Source organism: Cyrtonyx montezumae, unplaced genomic scaffold (genome assembly GCF_038088225.1).
Source record: "Cyrtonyx montezumae isolate F1298 unplaced genomic scaffold, pur_monq_1.0 scaffold_25, whole genome shotgun sequence".
Classification (NCBI taxonomy): Eukaryota; Metazoa; Chordata; class Aves; order Galliformes; family Odontophoridae; genus Cyrtonyx; species Cyrtonyx montezumae.
Window position 1 is genome coordinate 15,575,053 of NW_027071992.1, and position 23,538 is coordinate 15,598,590.

General features: G+C 40.8%; 1 protein-coding gene across 1 annotated transcript in view; it reads left to right on the plus strand.

Moving 5' to 3' along the window:
- The window catches only part of LOC136050882 (protein unc-13 homolog B-like), a 179,898-nt gene that overhangs the window by 148,740 nt on the left and 7,620 nt on the right, over positions 1-23,538 (plus strand). Inside the window, exons 29-34 of the mRNA XM_065740061.1 lie at positions 4,175-4,263; positions 7,097-7,249; positions 9,110-9,233; positions 15,531-15,587; positions 20,129-20,209; positions 20,607-20,754. Coding sequence (XP_065596133.1) covers positions 4,175-4,263; positions 7,097-7,249; positions 9,110-9,233; positions 15,531-15,587; positions 20,129-20,209; positions 20,607-20,754 — 652 coding nt within the window. The remainder of the gene's footprint in view (positions 1-4,174; positions 4,264-7,096; positions 7,250-9,109; positions 9,234-15,530; positions 15,588-20,128; positions 20,210-20,606; positions 20,755-23,538) is intronic.

The following is a 23,538-nucleotide window of genomic DNA, read 5'->3' on the forward strand; positions in this document are numbered from 1 at the left end:
GTTCATTGCTAATGTTTCTTGACCATGGCCCCATTTATTTATCCATACATTCCCTCCTGAAACCTAATGTGACCTGCAATTTCTAACCACCACTGCAGTTTTCCTAGAGGCTTTTGCCTATATACTCTGTGATACCAGAATAAGCTTTTCTCATTTTGCTTGTGAGAAACTGCTCTCTACAGCCCATTATTTTCCTCAGTTTCTTTAAAGTTATGTACTCATAAAGAGTGAAATTAAAAGCTTCTGTCTGTATTGCCTGCTGCTGGGACTGTATGTGGTGTGGAAATCTAGCTTAAAACATTTCTGCACTTTTCCCCCTGAAGTCAAGTGTACAGAGTAAATACTGGAGATGAGCATTGCCTAGGGAACCCGGAGCATTAGCTACCAAGTAGCAGCAGATTATCATCATACAATTCTCATGCCTTCAGTTACAAGCTAAGCTGTACAATTAATGCTCTGGGAAACTCTTCTCAATGCTTAGTCAGTGTTACCTCACATTTTAAGTCCTAAGTTGCCTACCTGAATCATAAGTCTAAGTTACCTGCCTGATACATAAATCAGAGGGGATGTTAGAAAGAGACAAAAGGTTTTATAGGAATGGTCTCAAAGGATCTGTGGCACCTGCTGGTTGTTCCTCTTTTACCCTCCCATGAGCCATAGCTGAGGCCTGTCTAGTGCTGGAAATCTTGCCTGTGTGCAGCTCGCCAGGCCTCTTACTCTTGAACCCTATAGGAAAGGGGAGAGATACTTGAAAGTTCAATGCAGAAAATCCCTTTAGGGATGTTCAGCCTGAACTCCTTGTCCCCAGTTACCTCGACAGAAAGGAGCTCCCACTTGCTAGCTGAGGAGGCAGAACAGCAGTCAATGACCTTAAACTGAAGCCAGACAAACCCTATAACTTGTGTGAGACTAAAACAGGAGTTCAAGGCAAGATTCTCTGCTTGCTGATATGTCAGACCCAATGATTTCAGAGATTCTCCTGCTTTAGGATGAGAATTGATTAACATCCACTACATTCTGGAAGGAGAAAGCTGTGTTTCTCCAACTGCAGAAGAGCCTTCCAATTCTTGCTGCTCATGCTTCATCACCGTGTGCAGGAACCAAACAAGAATGAATGACATCTCATGGAGAATTTGGAAGCACATTACAACAAATCTTGTGGATTCAGGCTCATTTGTAAGATGAAGATAAACTTTAAATAAAGTTCATAACACTAAATGTCACTTATCAAATAAGACAATACCTTGAATGTTCCAGCCTTGAATGTATTTGGATGAGACTTTGAAGCCCAGATTTACTGACCTGCCAGTTCTCAGATAGTCACAGGAAATGAAGAGACTCTGCTTTTTACTTAAAAATGTAGATACAGAATTAGTGCCTCCCAGTTTTGATTGCACCTCACCCTTCCACTTAAACACACATTCCACTTAAATGTACAACTATGTGAGTTTCAGTCTTTATTTCTAACAGTCCTGGAGTGTTTGCTCAGGGAGCAGAAACTGCCTTGGTGTTGGTGCTCTCCCATGTTTTGCATGGAGAACTTTTCATTAGCTTTCTTCCTCTGAATCATCTCCAGTACACCCACAGAATGGATATAGTAAGCCTGCTGAGTGATAGCTTCCAATAGGAACGATCTGGTCATGGTGTAGTGATGTAGTGACCCAACTGCATAATACTGCTTTGTACTACCTGCCAGATTTATCATGCAGTCCAAGTGGCATTTCCTGCTATCAGTGGTAGCGGGTATAATTAGAATTCATTGGCTGAGCAGCAAAACGGACACTGTTCCATTTGAATGCTGTTATCAAAGCTTCCCCATATTGGCAAAGAACAGTTTGCAGTTATACTGCGTACTACACGGACTTTGGAACTGAATGTCATTTAAATATGTGAAACAATATTATACACCTACTTGCCCCTTCTTAGTGAACTAAAGTAACACTCAGTTAATTCTCTGATATTTAATTTCAAGCCAAAGCATGCTAGTACTTAAAAATTAGCAATCAGTAACATATAATATAGATTCTTGCTCCTTTTGTGGTAGCAATTGTTTGGAACAAACAGGCACTCTAGAATAGCAGAGCATTTGGTGATTACTGAATCAGAAAACCTACCAGGACTTTACTTCATGATGATAAGGCTGGGCACCTCAAAGTTAAATTTGGCAAACTGTCTCACCATTTGCACCCAGAGAGCTGTGGGCTGTTGTTCTGGAGGAGAGACCATTTGTCACCATAGATGATGGGTCTTGTCCCCTTGGCAAAGTGTCGCTCCAGCTCTCTCTTCCTGCAGTCCCAGCCCTAGCATTCAACCTTTCTTCTGCTCCCAAGATGACTAGATTGCAGTCAAGAAGTATAGTAACAGGGAGAAGCTTAAAAGTCCTTTAAGCTTCAAGGACCTCAGTCCAGGTCACCTTCTGGTAAAACAAGAGACAAATTGCACCACCAACAGATGCTGGTTTTGTTTTGTTACCCACAAGTTCACTTAGAACGACTGCTGATCGGCATGATGTTATCTTTCATTTGCCTTTGTAGTGAGGGAGTTCTAAAAACCATAGGGATATAAATTCACTTCTATAAAGAAAAAGTATCATGGCTAGTGCCTTAAGTTCTAAGTCCCAAGTAATCACTTGCTTGTTTTTCTCAGTTCTTCAGAACTCTGATCCAGGAGTTTCATTAGCACAGTTTTAAGCATCCAAGAGTCAGTTTTCCACACCAGCTTCCAAAGAAAAATGAATAGATCAGATTCCAAGTCCCTTAAGGCTTGTCTTTCTCTAACAGATGCTGAAGAATATAAAGAGTGCTTCACACTGGGTACAGTAGTATATGAACGCCTGTCTTGTTTAAATCCTGCATATGTGGACATAACATAAAAATCTGAACTGATTTTTAAACACTGTACTGGCACCTAGCCAGTGTGTGTTTTTTTATTTTTTTAATTACATTGATAAAAGCAGATAATCATAGAGGTAAGAAAGAATGCAAACTTTTCTGGAAGGTTTTTTCTTTAACAACAAGAAAAGTAAATCTGTTTTACTAGTTGCTTTTTCAAAGAAAATGATCTCAAAGCATTCATCATAGGATGTTATGTATGCACACAGGTGGGTTGTTCAGAATTGGCTCTTTCAAGGCTAGAGGGATGACTGCAGCTGGAGTACAGGGCACTGCTGAATGGAAAAACAGATGGCATTGGGCTGGTTTTAATGTGGCACACTTTTCTTACAGCATATGCCAAGATGTCAGCAGCATCCATTTAGTGCTTGGGGTACTTTTACATGTTTTTTGGTCAAGTCTCTTCTGCTGAGTTGCAGTGAAAAAGCTGTCCAAACCCTTGTGAAAACTGAGCTACTTGTGTTCTAAAATTGTTAAGTGTACAGCTGTTATTGCTGTAATACTGTGGATTTTCAGAGTAGCTGGGTCCAATCTTCTGAGAGCAGTGGCTAGGTTAGTCTTAAGCTTGAATTCTGACAGCAAGGTGGTATGTGAAATAGCATCTTTCAAGACTGACACAGAGCATTACTAAAGTAAACAGCATCCAGTCTAGACTTACAGTGATGAAATAACCCATGAACCCGAGGTAACATGCAGTAGAATCATAGAATTGCTCAGTGTGGAAAAGGCCTTCAGGATCATCAAGTCAAAGCAGAACCTAACCATACTACCCTAACTCTTAACTTATGGCTAAATCATGTCTCTGAGCACCTCTTGCAAACAAACTTTAAACACATTTCGGGATGGTGACTCAACCACCTGTGTGGGGAGCCTATTCCAGTGCTTAACAACCCCTTGTGTAAAGAAGTGTATCTAACCTAAACCTCCCTGAGCACAACTTGAGGCCATGAATCAGTGCTTGCTGACTTCTCAGTCTGCTTGCTCTGTTGGCCATGGGGAGTGCAGATTCACTTTCTTAACTGTACAAATATCAGGAAGAGGACTATGAGAGTGTTGGAGCCTGAGACAACTGCTTGCTGCTGTTTGGTTGAAAAAGTATCTGTTGATGATTTTGTGGCTTCTCTAAGAGCAGGAGGCAGTAAAGGAAAGGATCCCAGCTGGTAAAGTCCAGTGCTGGTGGTTTACCTGCTTGTTAAGGGTGGCCTCAGCAATGGTCAAGAGCAGTATGAAGGAAAACAGACTGCCCTCTGGGCTCAAGCTAAGTGCCATTCTTTCATCCACAGCTGGATGCAGAAGCAAGCGACCATCTCAAAGAGCTCCAGGTGAAGCTGAACAATGTTTTGGATGAACTGAGTGCTGTGTTTGGTAACAGGTGAGTATAGCAAGGTCCCTGCTCATGAAACATTCCTTTCTAATTCCTTGTTTAGTCCCATTTAGTCAGATTAAGAAGAGAAAATTTTATGTTGACTGTGTTGTTTTTTTCTTTTTGCCAAAAATTCATGGTCTTTCAAATACCAAGACCGTGTAAGAAAATGAGGAATATCTTTATAACTCTCTTTTCTGTATTCCTCTGCTGAGAAACAGACATCTTTCAACTGTGAAATGTATTTGAATTACATAGAATGATTTTTCTGTAAAGTAGTGCTTGTCAGTAACAGAATTGTCTGCTCTATTATTGCTTGTAAAGCAGTTTTCAGCTTAGCATTTATGAAGTGCATTCTTGTTTAAATGTTCTACTCTATGTGTATGAAACAGCTCGCTGATTTCTGATTGTTAAATGAGTATTGCATACAAAGGAAAAAGGTTAAGAATTTGAGATAGACTCATTCTAATGTTAAAGCGAATCGCGTTTTCTAGGGTTTCAAGGGGAGGAGCTTTCTAAAGAACCACTAGAGTAATAGATGGCAATTAAGTTTTATTTCAAATCATGATGCAGTTTACCTGAGGATGAAAATGTGCTTGAATTTATAACATAAATTTTGTAGTGAGCCATAAAAGATCTCAATTAAACAAAATCTAGAAATACAGGTTTCGCAACTGATCTTCAAAAGCAACCATTTCTCATTATAAACTCCATTAATTTCATGTTGTGCTGTATAACAAGATTAATGCAGGTGCATAGCTGAAGCTTGGGTAAGGGAAATAGTGCAAATTGTACCAAGCCAGCTTCTTACAGGCTACAGATTTGCAGTACTTAAGACCAAAAACCATGGTGGGATTTGTCAGCATTCATCTGGATTTGAGCAGATGGAGCTAATGGGGAGTTCCTGTTGTCAGTAGTGGATGGTATACCAAGAAATGGAGAAATTCAAACTGTAACTGAGCTGAATTGATAAGATTCATAATTAGGTGGACGATGAATGAGAAATCATAATTAGGGCGTGAGTTTTGGTATCTGAAACCTGTCTCCATGGTGTCACTGCTACAAGACAATTAGGGTACAATCTTGACGTTTGCAAATGTGATTTAAAGAGATTATTCAGCATCAGCATACATACCAGGGAGAGTCTGAGAGATATGCCAGCAAGAAATGTTACCAGTCAGACAGCTCAGATGCTTCACTTCTTCCTTAGCAATAATAGGGAATGAAAAGTGGGGCTGCTATGTACTGTGCAAGCAGGATATTCTGAAGGATGTAAATGTGGGAAGTAAGACAGATACCCACAATATTCTATACCTAGTCTGTAAACAATTGCTCCTACAACACTGTGCACACCTGACACTGCAGATCTTACTGTGCTTCATCTTACTGTGTGTTAATTGCACCTGTTGGGAAGGCAGCACCTTGCCACCTTTGTTTTGAGAGAGGACTGTGTCTGGAAACAGTAGCATTTTGTGCTTTAAAGGATTTTTTCAGAGAAGGGGGAATTTGAAAGGGTTTGTGCTTCATGCAAGGGTAGCTGCTGTTTTATTCTTGGAGGCAACAGGAATGAGGAAAGGAATTCCTGCAGGAGTGGGGGAGCTGAGAGCCTTGTCTGACCGTGGAGGTGAGGTCTCTTTCACTCGCTGCTGCCAAGGGCTCTTGTCAACCTGTATGTCTGCAAGAGCTTCAAGTGAACCTGTTGCCACAGTAACTGTTTTACCCTTTTTTGTAATTGGTGATAGTTTTGCCTTGCATTTACTTCTACCTTTGAAAAAAAATCATTTCTTTTTAATCCCCTGGGAGGGAGTTTAGAGTGTCTTGAGGCAGGGTCTCACAGCCAGTGTGATGTGGGATGAAATTAGTCTGCAACAGAATAAAGACTGCCAGCAGTACAGGGGATTGTTGGTACTATTTTATTTGATGTGGCTTACACCCCTGGTTAAGCTGTCATTGTAGCCACAGCTGCTTACTGCAAGCTTCTCTCTATTGGAGAAGGGAAAGTGGAAGGGGACACTGTGTACAGAGAATGTGTTGTTGGTCCAGGATGATGCAAGTTGGAAGTGAAGCAGAAATGCCAATTGTCTGGAGGGTGGCACTGCAGGAAAGGGAAGAGGTGATGGACTGGGAAGGAAAGTGAGAGCCACATGGCAGGGGGAGTTACATGCTGTGTAACCAATACATGGATGCCCTAATGAATTGCACAGAATTTCATGCTGCTTACACCGAGCTGGTGTCTCTGCTCTAAAATCTTTGCCAGAGCTACTAGCACTGGCTTCTCCTTCTTGATGCAAACTTCTGTGCCTTTAGTGGATAGCTAAATGTCATTTGTAATGTCTGTGGTTAGAAATTGTTCTTTAAATGTCAAAGCGTTTCCCTTTATTCTCTGAATGGATATGTTGATGGTTCTCCTGTGCTATTCATCATATTTAACCACTATATGACTTCATTTTGAGTCTTTTCTTTGCAGTGAAAGTTGGAAAGGTAGTTGTGCTTTATGTATGCCTCTTGCATGTTGATGAGCATAATGTGCTCATTGTGCAGCTGAGCCCCACATCCCAGTTTGACATTTCAGTATAACACAGCCTGTATGGCAGTGGCCTGATTATTGTCAGTACCTGTTTTCAGGCTGCCTCTGTGATTTCAAGACTTAGCTTAGGATGGGTCATGAGGTACTGGGTAGCATGCTCTTTGGTAACAGATACAGTAAGTAAACAGAAGATCTCAGGGAGGAAGAGAGTGTAACTGAGTGCCTGGTTTATGGACTTGTAATATTTTCCTTTATGTACCAGTGCTGAGATCTCTGCTACTGATAATCTTGTTTTTGCTTCTCTTCCTTGCCCAGCTTTCAGACTCGTATTGATGAGTGTGTCAAGCAGATGTCTGATATCCTCTGTCAAGTGAAAGGGACAGGAAATGTTGCTGCTAATGCCAGAAACACAGTTGCACAAGATGCAGATAACGTCCTGAGGCCATTAATGGATTTCCTGGATGGAAAGTGAGTGCTCAGATATGTGTTATGCATATGTTGCATCAGATTGGAAGTAGGGTGGGGGAAGGAAAAGTAGCTCTATGTTCTTGAGCTGCTATTGAAATGTCCAGCCTGTAAATTCTCAGGAAAAATTAATGCTTTTTCTTCCCGTATCTATTTTTTTCTCATGACATGGATCATTTCTTCAATCTACATTTGGTGCTAGAACTCACCCTGATTTCCCTTTCTACCTCTGGAAGTTACAGCATTCAGCAAAATGTGCTGCTGATCAGATAGTGAGTGGAAAAGACTGATGTACATTGAAAACTCTAAACATAGAAGCTAGGGTTTTCTCCTATACAGATTGTACTGAAGTCAATTAGTAAACATACTGCAATGCTTACAGGATAATACACAGCTTGTTATCCTGGTCATGCTAAGTGGTTGTGTTTTAGCCATACCCAATACTGTTCTGACTATTAAATATACTTCTGAACTAGGAAGCTTTCTGCAGATCCAGCTTGACTCAGAAGAACTGTAGATCTATTGCTTTAATTAATTGTTGCCATTAGCACAGTGCAGCATTATTCAGCTGTTCAGGGACTTTCTGTTGTTATCTGCACATAATTCTTAACAGCTAAGTCTTAGTCTACTAAGGAATATTTTTTCTCTCAGTATGAAGTCAAACTTCTTGTTGTTGCACAGCAGTTCTTTATTTTAAAAGGCGTGGCCAGATATTTTCTTATCAAATACTGTGATAGATGTGAAAACTTGTAAGTTTGAATAAGAAGTTTATTTTGTTAGGTTTTTTTTATTCATCATCTCATCTTTTTCTTTTTTTTTTTTTATTTTGTCACATGTAGTAAGTAACCCTTTGGAGCAAATATTAATCTTGGAGCCCTCTCTTTGAGCATTTTCCATACATGCCTTCACTAATCCTCAGAAGACACCTTCCTTTGGATCAGTGAAAGATTAGGGCACTTTAGACTCTTCATACAACCAGGGCACTAGTCATAACCTAAGCCTGGAGTATTTTCTTTCCTATTCTGTAGAAGGAAGATCATTTCTGTTGCCTCCAGCTTCCTACCCACATCAATCTTGTTCCTGTTCAGTTTCACTCATTTCACTCATAACTGGCTGTGGGTAAAATAGGAAATCCTATGTTACATGCTGCAGAAGAGCCGGATACCAGATGGTATCCACTGCTAGTGGCTGCATAGTTCCTCCTTTATAGCTCTCCCAGCATGGTTACAAAATGCCATTGGAAGTTATTGTTGGGCTTCAAAGAAAATCTTGTGTTTCTTGGCCTTTTTGGTAGCCTGCATAATAGTAAAAGAGGAGTCCACGTGCCCTGAAGTGGTTTTCATTTAAGGACTTCAACTGCTGTTAAAGGCTATGCATTGGCAGAAACTTCTGCAATGATAGTATGGATAATAGTATTGGAAGTATTCATTTAGTTATTCAATAAGGATCATAATAATAAGATTTGAAGATAAAAATGTATTATTCTGTATTTATTTATTTTTTTCCTTTTTACTCTGAAACCCTCATGAAGAAAGAAGTACCTTAAAAGGAATCAGCTTTGTTGTACCTGTTATGGTTGGGGATATTCCAAATAACAATTTAGTGATATCTTGCATAATCCCCAGGTCAATAAGCAGAAATTACTAAGATTAGAGATGTCAGTAATCTCAATAGCTTTAGCACTAGAGCTCCAAGAATGAAGACATACTGTACTTTATGAAAAAGGAAGATTTCTGTTATTTATCCTTAAAGCAATTGTTATGAAAAACTGGTTTGGATGGGGCACTGGTTCTCCCATACACATCTCCTTTTTCCTTGTAAATTGCATTTTGAATTTACTCATTTCTTGCTTTCTCCCTGCAGCCTGACACTGTTTGCAACTGTGTGTGAAAAGACAGTGCTAAAACGGGTGCTGAAGGAGCTCTGGAGGGTGGTAATGAATACCATGGAGAAGCTGATTGTGCTGCCTCCTCTTACAGACCATACGGTAAAGCATTTTCTCCTTTCTGACTCATATCAGAAGGTGTTGCCATTCCCCATGTAACTCAGCTCCTTGCCTAATGAGTCATCTGTCCAGGTAAATTTGTCTGCATGTAACCTGCTCTAGGATGGAAAAATACTTCTATTAAGGTAAGAGAGCAGCTCTATTTATAGTGGGTTTGCACGATACAGAGCACACTGTAGAAAAAAAAAAAACCAATTCAAAATCCATGATCTAAAAGGAGTTGCCAATTATATCAGCTCACATTGATTAGGTATTTGCAGTCCCTTAGAGAAAGCTATATAAGAGGGCTTATTTGGCAGCTATTGTTGGCTTCATGGCATTAGATCAGTGCCTGTAAACATTTTTGCCTAATTATTGTCATGCATTGGTCAGGTGTTCCTCTGTGTAGATGTGGTTAATTTGGCATTGTTTTTTTAATTACATCTTCTGTGAGGTTTTAACATCAGTGTGGACTGGCATGGTTTCTCTGTCCTTGAAGCTGGGCAGTTGGAAGCATGTCCAGATCGTTTGCCTTCAAAGCAGTCTTTTATATAAAGACTATAAAGATTGTTCAGCTGTGTGGACATGCTGAATGAATGTGTGTCATTAATGTAGGGACATTTTTAGCAATGAAAGATTAACCTCTTTCCCAATTCTGAGAAATCACAGAAATTGATTAAATGTCAATCAGGCACACCCAGCTGCTCTGGGAGATGACACTCAGTTGTAGGCAGTGTAAAGTTTGAACCATAACCTCATTATCTGGAGATGATCCAGGACTTCTTTTCATCTGTGTTGGATTGAACCTGTGGTCTGTGGCTAATTAATGCTAATTTATTTCATACCAGTAGTAAGTAGAACAATAGTGGTTTTCACTATTCAGCAGTTGCATAAATAATCTGAGTGGATTTCTTGAGTTGCAGCATATAGAGAAGTGATGCAAACCTGCAACTTGCACTAAGTATGTTTGGCTCTGAGAGCGCCTTTGCATCTGGCCTTGATGATGATGACTTTAAACAGAACCCCTGAGACACAGTGCTGTCAACTTGTTAAGCACAAGTTTGCTAAAGACTATTTGCTCTTTGCTCAGGTTTGGTGTGATCATCTCTTTTGCTTTTCAATCCATAAAGGAAGAAAAAAAGATTAAGAAGATTATTCTTTTTTTTTTTTTTAAATTGAGATAACAAGTAGTCTTTAGTGAGGACAGGTGTCTCAGCAATGAAACTCATTCTCCAGCCCTCAGGTGGAGAAAGCCCTGTGATACCTCTGTGTGTTCAGTGGTACAGAGAGGTCCTCCAAGAACACTTCCACAGCCCTTAAGAAGTAGAGGATATTCATGGTTGCAAAGAGTCCCTTCTCTGGAATACTTAATTTCTTTCCTTTCTGTAAACTTGCTAGAGATGTAAAATGTTTCTGATAGTAGTCATGGAAGTCATCCTCAGGTAGAAGGTCCTCTACGCAGTGCAGTATGTCTAACTTTGCGTGACTTGATCACTGCACAGTGCTTTAGTGCCTGTTATTCTCCAGTTTTTGTTTTTTTTTTTCCATGTAAATTAGTTTAGCACAGGGAAGAAAACCTGATCTTTTCCCTTCTACTCTGAGCTGCATTTGAAAGACTTTCTGTAGGATGGGACTCAGATGAGACAGCATTCAGCTCTGTGTGAGTGATGCAGTACAGATCAGACACTTCTTAGCCTGGCACCGATGGCCTGAGATGGTAGGTGCCTTAATAACATTCAGATGACTGGCTTCTACCTCTCTGGGTATTGACTGGTGGTGTATTGTGAGATTAGGAGCAACATGATCTCCAGTAATTCACAGAGCAGTTCACGCCTCACTTGTTTTAAGTAAAGATCAACATTTAATTAAACACTCTCTATCTTGGATGAATGGATATGCAAACATAGCTATCTGGGAATCCTTGTTTTGGGGTTCAGCACACAGCACTGGGGGATATTAACAGATTAGAGTTATATTTCTTTCTCTCTCCCTGCTTAGAACAAAGCTATAGCGTTTCATCAGCGTCTGGTCAAGTCAATGAAGAGTTGCTTAATTCACACACACGTGATTCCTCCAAAGCCTGTCGTTTATTTACTTCACGTGGCACATTGCAGCCATTCATGTGAGACTTCATCGCTTGCTCAAGCTGTGCTTTTCTCTACTCATCAGACTCTTCTTCACTAAGTGAATACATGGTCCAGGATAAGAACAAATTTTTCTCTAAGCTGCAGACAGATTTTACATATGACTTCCAAACTGACTGTTCTTGAGGCTCCTCTGTGAATTGTGCAAAGCAATTCTTGAAGGAGAGGGTAGCTTTAAGAGCTTTTCTGAAACCTTTTTAAGTTTGTATTAGTTGAAATTAATCTTCTCCCCTGTGCTTGCTAGGTTCAAAAAAGTCCAAGGCTGCCACAGCAGGGAGAAAAAGCTTTCTTAGCCTTCAGTAAAATGATGGTCAGTGAACTCTATATGTGTTCAGACCTCTGTACCTAGAGGAAGTTATTTCCCCGTCTTCATTTCCACCTTTAAACCTATTTCCTCAGTGCTTAATATGCTATAGCACTGAAAAAAAGTCCGATTTTTCATAGGTGGTAGCAAACATTGCCTGATGGTGAAGTTTTGTAAATGAACTTAAATGCTGCTAATAAAGGAACAGATCTTACTGTTGCTGAATATAGAAGATAAAAGTTTTAAGAAAGAAATGTACAATGTCAGACAAATAAAACTTCTTTTCACTGATGTGTCTCAGAAAATAAGCCTGAGTAATGATACATATTCCAAGAAAGGACTGGAATTCAAACAACAGTAGGCTTTTGTTCCCTAGCTTTGTCAATTGAGCAGTAACACAGCTAAACTGTGATAGTTGGAGTCTCTTGCAAGATACATCAGTACAGTTTTCTTGTCTTCTAGCAATTAGACTTGAATCAGTTCATGATCTCTTTCCAAATGCTTTTACTGGGGGGAAAAATAATAATAACACAGATCTTTAGCAGAGAATTTAAAATCTCCATGTTGCAGACTGCAGTTTCAGATTTCCAGAAAAGTTTAAGAAGTTAAAATTAGTGGCATGGAAGGAATTTGGAAAACCAATGCTGTGTAAGGTCTTTCCTCTTTCCAGCTGTGTTTGTCACAAAGAAGCGATCCATAGGATTCATAGGAGTCTTAATTATCCCTCATCTTCTGTCCTTGACATTTGAATCAATACTGTTGTGAGCAATTTCTCTCAAAATTACACAATATCAGAGCGTGGTTGCCTTACTTCCCTAGAGCTGCACCTGGAATAAATGCTATCTATAAAGCTTTGCTATATGTTTTCCATGAATAACTAATAACTTTTTGAGCATCTTGTTTACAAGAATGCCACTTGGCAGAGAAAGGAGCTGTCCAGTTTTTCATTAGGCTTTACTAGCATTGATGACAAACTGCACAGCAGTAAAATAACTTCTCCTTGCCGACACATTGACAGAGATGGGCACTGATTGATGAGGATTAGAAAAGTGGGCAAGAAGAGCAGCAGAGCAGTTATCTGAGCAGCTTTGTTCCTTGAAGCATATCATGTCACTGGGTATTGCTCAGTGTTACCAACCTGCCTCTTCTGAAGCCTGCAACAGGCAGACTATGTGCCTAGGCTAGTTAATGTTGTTGAAATCTGTATATTTGTAAAGATAAAAAAGAAATCCAATGAAAACTGGAAAGACTGGATCAAGAAATGTTAACATTAGTGTATCTTGGAGCTACTTCATTTTTTCCAAGTCTGGGTTGTAAAAAAAAAAAAATGGCTAACTGCTTTTCTGGCTTTTCCCAGTCTTGAATACCTTAAGTTTTAAGACCCATAGGTCAAGCAAGCCTTATGATCAGTCACACAGAACAGCTGATGTATCTGGCAGTACTCAACGCTGGGTACCAGAACGCTGTCTGAAGTTGTGTCCTTTGGATGAGTTGGTGTGTCCCAAAGGAAAATCTCTTTGTGTCTCTCTGAATGCAGTTATGTCCTGTCTTGCTTGTTGGAAATCGTAAAAAAAAATTGAGTTGTTTTTAGAATTCCTAAAGGGTACTGGCAGCAAGTTCAGTTCCCAGTCTCATTTCAAAAGCTTTCATTTATGGATGCATTACCCATCCTTGCCTGTACTTTTTTTCCTTAAGAGTTATGAATTTAATCAGTTATCAAGAACTTCTGTTTAGCTATGTAGTCAGTAATGTTCACTCTGTATTGATTTCTACTCAAACATAAAAGGCTGATGATCAGTGAGGGTCAAGTGAGGGTTATGGTTAAAACAATTCAAGAGGGTGTCTGAAATTAGGTCACAGAATCATAGAGTTTGAGCAGTTTCAGAAAGTGGTAAAACTAAAGAAAAAAGCATCTCATTTAGAAATTCAGTTCTGGACTGTTGTTGTAAAGATAAGAGGTTGTCCAGTGTCCCTAGAGCAGGGCTCAGTTTCCCCTTATTACTGCTGTAAGCTGCCCATGTTTTTTTCTGTACAAAGATACCTGCTAATTCTAGTGGCAGATATGAAGAAGCTTTTTTGCTCAGGGGAATGCATCAGTGAGTCTGATCTTCACTTTAATCCAAAGAAAAAAATGCCTTTAACAGCAATTTCTGCAGTAGGACCTAATTCCTGCTCCACAGAGCACTGAGTTAAAAGGCACTGAAGAAATGATCAACAAAGAAGACAGACTGGTTGGCATCAGCAGGGGCAAAGGGCCACGTAATAATTCTGTCTTGCATCTTTCTGAGTTTCCATTTCAGGGATATTGGGATGAGCAATGTTCATGGCAGTTGTGGTTAAGTGAAGGGTGAAAGATTATTATATAAGAAAGGATAGCAGAGGAGAGAGATGAAGGACTATAGAAAGGAAAATTGCATTTATCAGAGACCTTTGGGTAAATGTGGTCCATAGAGAGACAGCAGACCCCAAAGGTGTGAGCTTTATGTTCTCCTGAGTGCTTTCCTAAGCAGAAAGACCCAACTGTGTGGAAAATGCTACCCACCAGTGTGTCTGATTGTCCCTGAAGTCTTATTTCTGGCATTCAGCTGGGACATCCCCCAGGCCTTTCTCAGGTGATACCTGTGATGACATTTACATGTACGTTTAATGGTAGCCCCTAATATCTGATTACAAGCTGAGGAGAACCAAAGATTATCACTGAGAGAGGATCTCTCCTGACCTACCTGCAGCTTTCCTGAGACAGATGATGGAAGTAACATTAAAGGAAAGAGCGTGTAGCTTTATAGTTTGATCCTGAAGCCCAAATCTTACTAGCCACAGAGGGCTGAAGTAGAGAACAAAGTTTCACAGTATGATGGATGCACAGTTAATGTCTCGAGTTACAGTAGGCTGGGGTTTTATCCTGAATGGAGTAATGGGCAGCTGTGACTTTATTAGAAAAAGGCAGATCAATGAAAGAGATCAAAGTGTAAGAAAATATATCTCAATGAACCTCATAAAGCATGTCTGGGAGGGATGCTAGAGAGCTGGTTTGGTTGGTTTTGTCTTTCTCATTTCATATTGGGCTCAAGTCCCTAGGCAAAAGAAGTATTGTACAACAGAGAAATGTTGTTATGGGGGAATGGAAAAATATTTCTATTACAACTATTGCAGGGAAAATATTTAAAAACTCAATTTTATCAGTGTGTAAGTGACTCAAAGCAAAATTTCCTGTCAGTGGGATTTATCATCATTTTTTGTTTCTTCATTGGTCATGCAGTATTGGTAAGGGGGTAAGAAAAGCCATTGCCAGCTTTTGAGACATGGAGGAGATGCTGTAATATTTATTGGGCTTTGTTTGCCAATCTCTCATCTGGAAACTGTTCACATCCAGTTTTTCTTCTGACCTGATGCATTCTTAACCAACTACATTATGGTTTGGGCTGTGCTTCCGTAGAGAGACTGTAGTCAGCTGTGTACTCTTTCCTTACCCAGTGTTTATCCACATGCATTTAGACTGAACTGTAGAGGAATTCCTGGAGGTGAAGCCAGTACACTCACTGCCTTCCCCTCCAACTTGTATCAGCCATCTGAGGGTACATCCTATTTAAATGTGTGACTGCTGCAAGCAAGAGTCTACCAGTTAGCAGAATGTTGTGCTCTGAAGTTGCTCTGCATTTGGCACCCACAGAAATGCCAGGTTTTATACTAGATAGTATAACTTGGAGAAGGATCTCTGAGACAGGCCTTGGGGTCGTTATGTAAAGTTCTGTCTGTGAACTGGTTTGATTTGCTCAAAGGAAAAGTGCAAATCTTGTGTATAATGTGTTGTTTTTTTTCCCTCCTTTTTCTTTTAACTTCTTGCAATCATAGGGCACACAGTTGATTTTCAGTGCTGCTAAAGAACTGGGACACTTGTCAAAGTTAAAGGTATTGTGTGTGGTTTGTGTCAATGTCCTTGTATTTGAGCATGGAAGTGTTGTAGTGAGTAGCATGGCTTGTGCTTCTAGTGGTTTGTGTCTGAACACACTTATAGAGAAATGCTTTTAAATACATTAAATGTTCACTTAGGTACTTCCTGCTAACATTAGTACTGTCTGCATATTAACCACTAAATTTTATTCTGTGTTTAATCGTAAAGTAGTTTATCTCTTCTAGACAGGGATCAGTTTGGTTTATCTATTCAAAATGGAAAAAAAGTAGAGATTTTGACATCTGGCCAGTTTGTCTGTATGTCTTGTGTAAAAGAGAGTCCCTTATATGATCCTGATAATGAGCTATCAGTAGGAAAGATGCTTGTGATAGCTATTGATAAATTATATACAAAAATAACTGTTCCTTACGGAGCAGAGCCTGTGTCTGTAAATTCTGTCTGCGTGGGTTCTCTTTACAGGCAAGCTGGCATTTAGCACGAAGGCCGTGTTGATGTGTTTTGACACTGCATGACGTGACAGTGCATGACATGAGCATTAACTAACATTACTAAGTGCATGCCACCCCATTGTAAGCCAATCAAGCATTAATTCACTGGTCACGACAGGAATGGTATGAAATCAGCAATGCCTTACAGGAATCAAATTGTACTGCGCTGTGGTTTGATTCGTGCTGTAGAGCAGATATGGTACAATAAAAGGTCTAAATCTCAAAAGTCACTGTGCACAAATTGTACAGATAGGAAGATAACTCTTTCACAGGGTGATCAGGGAGAACTTCCCATGACTAAGAGCATCCTTCTAAGTGATTAGTGCAGTCCCAAAATACGTTAATCTCTTCCCATTATATTTTGTCTCATGCATTTATTACAGTTGTTTTTATTCAACTACCTATTTTCCTTGCCCAGCAGTCACATTGTACATGTTTGTGATTCAGGACAGTATGCAGTTCATTTAAGATAGTGCTTATTAGAAGTCCTAGAAAGGATCTGGACATGCACATGTCTCATTACACAGGTAGGTCTCCGACCACAGGTTGCACAGGAAAGCAACCAGGCAGGTTTGGAATATCTCCCAAAAACAGGGCTCCACAACCTTCCTGGACAGTCCATTCCAGTGCTTTGCCACCTTCAAAGTAAGGAAGCCTGGTTGGTTAGATGTTTGGAGAAATTCTTTGTTTGTTGTTGTTGTTTGTTTTTTTTCCATCTATGTTTTGATGCTGTAATAAAACAGTTAACAAACTCTTCAAGTGTGGCTTCCAAGGGGAATAGCTGTCATATGCCACTTGTGCTGGAGACTGCTAGGCTCTCCTCCCTGGTGACACAATGGCTCGCAAGGATTGCACCTCCTCCACTGTTTCTGCTTCATTTTGCTCTCATGGGAGAATTGGGCACAGAGGAGCTTTGTACCCAGTCTGGGAGTATGGAAACTGGGCCACAGCCTTTCAAATACAACCCCTTCCTCCCATGAATATCCTTTCACCTTTCAAAAACAGCAGTGAGTACCCAACACAAAGAGGAGTAGCCCTACCTGCTCTCTTAATGCACTTCCAGTTTCAAAGGACAAGTTCTGGATTCTCCCTGTTATTTCCCCCAGGTCATCAGGACAAGCTTTGGCAGACAACTATGAGTTCTCATGCATCCTCTGTGTTCTCAGACATAGGCAGTGACATCCACTGTTACCTTTACTTCCTCTCCATTTTTTCTTTATTGGAATTCCTTAAGATACATGGAGTGCCTTTTGCCAGGAGTGGGCTGTAAGCTTTTTCTGTTTCCATTTGCACTGGTTAGACCTAGGCCAGCCCTCAGCAGCAGCCTGTCTTTACTTAAAGTTACTCTGAAGTTAACTCTTTGCTAACTCTGAACTCCATTTTTAGAAATGCACATATTCACATAAATCAGGCAAGCCTTGGTGGGTTTTTGAGCCTTTATATTTACATTGGACTTGATGATCTCTTGAGGTCCCTTCCAACCCCTATGATTCTATGACATCCACATATAGAACAAGAGCTTTTATTTGTGGCATCAGATCTGTATGCAGACATGAAAGGACCCTACCACTTAAATTCAGAGGACCTTTCGTTCAGACAGATGGTGTGAATTTTGTGTCCAAAAATTTTCCGGGGAGTGAAGGAGTTAAGGAAATGTAAATTGTTAGGGTCTGCATAACGATCGTGAATTTTTTGTCATTCTTTTTTTGCAGGCATGTGCAAGCTAGCAGAGAAGGCATGAATAAATAGCTACTCAAAGTCCTTCTCCTGTGTATTGTACCATTTCACTAAAAGCCTGAGAAAATTATAACACAGATTTTAAGCCTTTAGTTGTCTTAAATAGAACAGTAGGAAAAGATCCCCAGTGAATCAGATTAGTCAGCTGAAAGCTGAGATTGGCAGACCTGATGAGCACAGGCTCCTGTCCGGATGACAAATCAATTTCCCAGTGTATTTTCAAACGCCTGGAAAACCAACCATAAAACTGGCACCTGGGAGCCAGATACCTGCCTCCCATTTGTTATCAAGCTCTTTCCACTCAGTTTACTTTTGGCTGCTCCTGCTGCCTTCCCAACAGTCAGAAGCTGGAGCAAGGAGCGGCAGTCTCTTCCCCTTTGCACTGCCCTAAGCGTCACCAGCCATGCTCTGACTGCAGAGTGTTCTATAAGAATACCTGTGCAGAGTACACCAATGAATTCTCAGTCTGGAAAGCGCAGGGCAGCGTTGTGCAGTGCTTGATAGGAACAGTGTAGGGTGAGCAGAGGGCAGGTACATGGGGGAATGACAGATGTGGGCTCCTCTGTGGGTAGGTGTAAGCATTACCAGCCCCCATCACTTGGATGTTTTTACATAATGTGTTGGAGGAAATGACACTGGGAAGCTCTTAAAAATCAGTGATTTGTTGCTGTGCGGTGACAATATGGGCACAGTCTGAGTGACCACTCAGAGTGGCGAAGGAGCTTGTTAGAGGTTGAAGAGAAAAATGCCAGCTGCCTGGTTTCTGTTTCAGACCAGGGTGGACAAACCTAGAAGGTCAGTTCAACAGATGTGAAAATCACTCTGCCTTTGGGGCACCAATACCTCGACAAAACAGGACTCCGGTGAAGTGGCCTTGGGCTCTGCCTGATTGTGCATTTAATCTGACAGTCAGGCAGAGAAATGTTTTACCCTCTGTGTACTGAAGTGTGAAGCCACATCATCTTCGACTGAGTTACTTGGGAAGAAGGATGTGAGTGACAGCTCCCCAAAAGAGTTTGTTGCAACAGAAGCTTTGCTGTAACTTGTGGAACGTGGTGCTGCTGCACTAGCTCTCCAGATCCAGGGCAGCCTGAGAGGGGAGGAGGTATGCTGAGGCATCTCTGCTGTCAAAAAAGCACAGTGCAAGCTTGTCTGAAGAACTGCTGACTTGAGCAGCATCTTCTGTGGAGCCTATTGCAGCACTGTGCAAAGGTAATAATAGCTCAATGCCTGAGAGAAGCATTATGCTGTGCACAGACTGTATCTCCATCAGGCTGCAGGAGATGCTCTGTGATGAAGTGGGAACAACCACCATGTGACATGAGGGACTGCTAGGCTGCAAGATGGCCAGCAAGCTTGTCAGTGTGAAACACATGCATGATGCTGCACGCTGGGCATGCTGGGCTCACAGACTGTTCAGAGGATGTGTCTCCTGGAAAATGTTTCTTATCAGGGCTGTGCTGGATTTAAAGCAGTGATGAGCAGCCTTTGGGTGATTTGCCTGCATACTTGTCATGAATGCTTCAGCACCCAGGCTGCAGCTAGCTGATGTGATCCTCTAGAAGGTTAGACAGTTGGGAGTTTGGGTTTGTGCGAAGCTTTTGTTTCCTAAAATGTGCAAGGTTTCCCTGACACCTTGACTAAACACCAGAGAAAGAGCTTAGAGAAGTGCCAAAACACAACAGACAGTCAGGTAAAAGTCTAAGAGGAATATGCTCCCACTTCTGGAAGGGACATCCCTTCCCAAAGGGATTTGTCTCTTAGCTATTAGAGGTGGTGGATCTCATTAATGACAAACAGCTTCATCTGTTAGCAGAGGTATTTTCTAGAACACATTGCTGATTTGTTTTGTACGAGACTGATGTGAACATCTGTCAACATCTAACAACCTTTCCCCAGATCTGGTTCTCAGAATTATTTGCTTTGGGTAATGTTTTAAGGGCTTTGTTGTGGTTGCTCTAAAATGACTAGTAACAAGCAGACTCTGGTTTTTTGGGTTGGTTTTTTTGTTGTTTGTTTGTTTGTTTTGTTTTTCTTAGAAACAAACTGTTTTTAAAACTGTTACTTATCTTTATTCAGGTCCCTTCCTTATTTTCTCTCTTCTCTGCCTACAGGAAACAGAGGAATTGTGTTTATTTTCAAGTAAAGCTGTAATGAAAGATTCTGACAGACACCATTAAGTGTTCCTTAAACAGCTGAGCTAATACTGTGGCCACGTAGCCAAAGCATGAATCCAGAGATAGAAGATGAGATTGGGATCTCTTTTCCTGTAGCATCCGATGACTGATATGAAATATAATGGTTGTTTGCAGGATCATATGGTGAGAGAAGAAACCAGAAGCCTCACCCCAAAGCAGTGCGCTGTTTTGGATCTAGCACTGGATACCATCAAAGTAAGTGATTCCATTTCAGTCCATGACATTCCCTTGCTTTATCTCCAGTACAGTTTGGGAGAGGAGTGCCTGTTCCAGTTCAGGAGATGGCAGGAGCCTGTCGCTGCTGTTCCTGCACAAGTGCTACTGCCACATTTGGGTAAACCCAAATAGAGTCTTGTGATAGATCCATGCTGGGAGAGAAGGTGTATTTAAATTTTAGCTTTTTGGAATAGGAAAGGCACAAACAGTTGGTATCAGCAGGACTAGCGAGAGCTGGGCTTCCAGCACAGAAGTGTTTTGTGAATTTTTCAGCTCTTTCCAATCCACGCCTCATAAATACTTGTTGCCCATTACAATTCTTCCTCAGTATCTTTCCTTTATTTGTTTGTTTATTTATTTATTTATTTACTTTTAGCAATATTTCCATGCTGGTGGAAATGGACTGAAGAAAACTTTCTTGGAGAAGAGTCCTGACCTGCAGTCACTTCGCTACGCTCTTTCTCTCTATACTCAGACCACAGACACTCTCATCAAAACTTTTGTCCAGACACAGACAGCTCAGGGTGAGACATCTATGCTGTTGGCAAAGTTGAATGGAGCTGCCCTGTTTGTAATTGCTCAGCCTTGTATTGCCAGTTTGTAGAATGCTTTTGGCAGTAACATTTCTGGAAATGTGACAGTTCAGAGCTTTTGAAACTTGAAAGGAGGGAAGATGAGTTATTTCCCGCACAACATTTACATTTTGAGAGAACAGAGGATATGTGAAATATAAGTCCTGAGGGGGTTTGTGGTCTATTTTCTGCAGTTCTCATATAACAGTCACGTTCCTTGAATTAATGTGGGTGGGTAATTTGGGGAAGTGAAATGGGAAGTTACTGTACTGAGACTGAAAGTGGTGTGAGAGGTCGTTTCAGCAAGATATCACCACAGAAGCTACTGGGTGTCTGAGTCACAGGCCAGATGCCAGCAGCCCATGGCTTTCTGACTAAGGCTGACTGACAGCAATGTGATGAGGCATAGAGCACTGTGCTGTTGTGCAAAGAAAAAGTCCCTTCTGGAGTAGCGACAGCAATGTCTTGTCTGCAGCCACTACAGGCTAACACAGTTAGCTAGATGATGACAAGTCAACACGTGTTAGTAGGCTGCTGGAATGGGTCACTGGCGTTCTTTGGTAGCTCTCTATAAATGCAGAGCAGTGCTGCTACTTCACTGATTCAGATGTAGTACATAGTTAATTGCCTCCATCTTTCATTGCTTTCAAAGAAGAACCTACAGATTGTTGAGTACAATAATGTGGTCCACAGTCATAGATCTTCACTGGCTGACTATGAGACATGTTCATCTCAGGAATAGAGGACAGATACTATTACAAGGTTATGTCAAAACCTAAACTGATGTTCTGAGTTTTCAGAAACTGTGGCATTTGACTACTATATCTCAGCAACAATAATTATAAAGATCCACAGAAAAAGATGTATTTTGTGTTTTGACTGGGGTAGTGCCTACTTTAATTCTTTCAAGCCTAAAAGAGCTGGTGACCCCACAGGCCATACCAACTCTGCCAGCATATTGTCATGCTAAGCCCTGAAGTCAAGGCAGAATGACTCCCTACCTGACTCACAATTCTCTGGCGTGTAAATGAAATTGCTTGGTATTGGTGTTCCTCAATCAGAGTAGAAATTACTGTGAATTCTTAAGCAAGAAAAAAAAAAAGGTTTATTTTAAAGTGAAAAGTAGTTGAGTATAGATTTTAGATGGTCCTGGGTACAGCCAACAGTTGAACTCAGTAATCCTTAAGGGTCCCTTTCAACTCGGTATATTCTAGGATTCTAAATTATCCTTTCCTTTAGCAGCATGAATACATGATTGTTTAGGTTGAAGTATTCTTCACCAAACGGCAAAAGTTAACTTAGAAGTCAGTACATGTGTTTGACAGAACAGTCCTGTATGTGCATCCTAGCAGGGCAATGATGACATCCAGTGGCCAGGCAGGTCAAACACTGCTGCATCACCAGAGGACTCTGGGAACTTCCTGGTCCCACTAGAGTTACACAAAACACTTTTTAACTAGGATCTTACGTGCACAGTACATTTTCAGTCGTTGCTATTCTATGGCAAATGCTTCCCATTATATATCTGTATCACAAAGTGAAACTAGTGTTTTAATTAGATCATGTTATGATGTTGTGATGAGTCATGGCCTCAGGTTGTGCACAGCACTGCTGTTCTGCACTCTGTGCTAGGGTCAGAAGTGTTTGAAATCAGAAAAAGAAGATACAGAAGCTAGAAGATGGAAAATTTAAAGATAGTACGAGGAAGAAATGTAATTCAGTGAATGATTTGAATATAAAACTCCAGTAAGGGAGTGTGTGAAAGCTTAGAAAGAATTCAGCTCTGGTTTTGGCGTATAAGGTGCGTGTGTGTTACAAGGTCACCAGTTCGCTCACATAGCTGATTGGTGATGTTTGTGGCTTGTCTGAATCACTTTGAGAGGCAGCTATTGGGTGTGGTGAACCACTGAGCTGGTCCAAATCAGCATTTTCTATATCAGCAGTCTTGGGAATTTGGGGCTCTGCTTAGAGAGCAGAAGATTGGAGCTACACCACTTGGTATTTGTAGCATCAGTGATGATGCTGAGAAAGGCGTGACTTCCTCCAGGGACTGGGGTTAGAGCAGGATATTGCTTGGACATGCTTCTGGGTGGTCACAGTTGGTACTACAGTTTGGAGATCTGCATATGCATTGGAGAGACAGCACTGGTATTTACAGCTGACATCTGCTTTATAGAGTTCTCTCCGGCTGATGTTTTCCCTTAAGCCAAGCATCACAAGCCTAAGGGAAGAAATGGCTGCCTGCAAAGCTACTTAAATGCTGAATGTTTACCTTTCCTACTTTACTGCTCAGTAGTTAGATCTTTCAGTTTGTAAGTTATCTATTGCCCTCCTTTTCTTACTGAGCACAGTCTGTGGCACAATACTTCGTTCTTCAGAGCTTGCAGTTCAGTTTTGCCAGTACAAATTCTGTTGGGTTTTTTTTGTTTTTGGTTTTTTTTTTTTTCTACCCAGACAGTCCCTTACTCACAGACAGGCTTGCTCCTCAAAGCCTGTGTTGGTACAGAAGATCTAAGAGGATGTTTTGTCTGTTAAGAGCTAGAATGTTTGCCTCGCATTTGTTTAAGCAAAGCCACTAATTGGATTGTAATTCACACTCTTCTCTCTTTATCCTGCTTGCTTCTTGCCTTTTGAATTCATGTCTCAGTGCATGATGGGAAAGGTATTAGGTTTACGGCTAATGAGGACGTTCTTCCTGATAAGGGTATGTTCCAGACTAATGTTGTTACCATAACA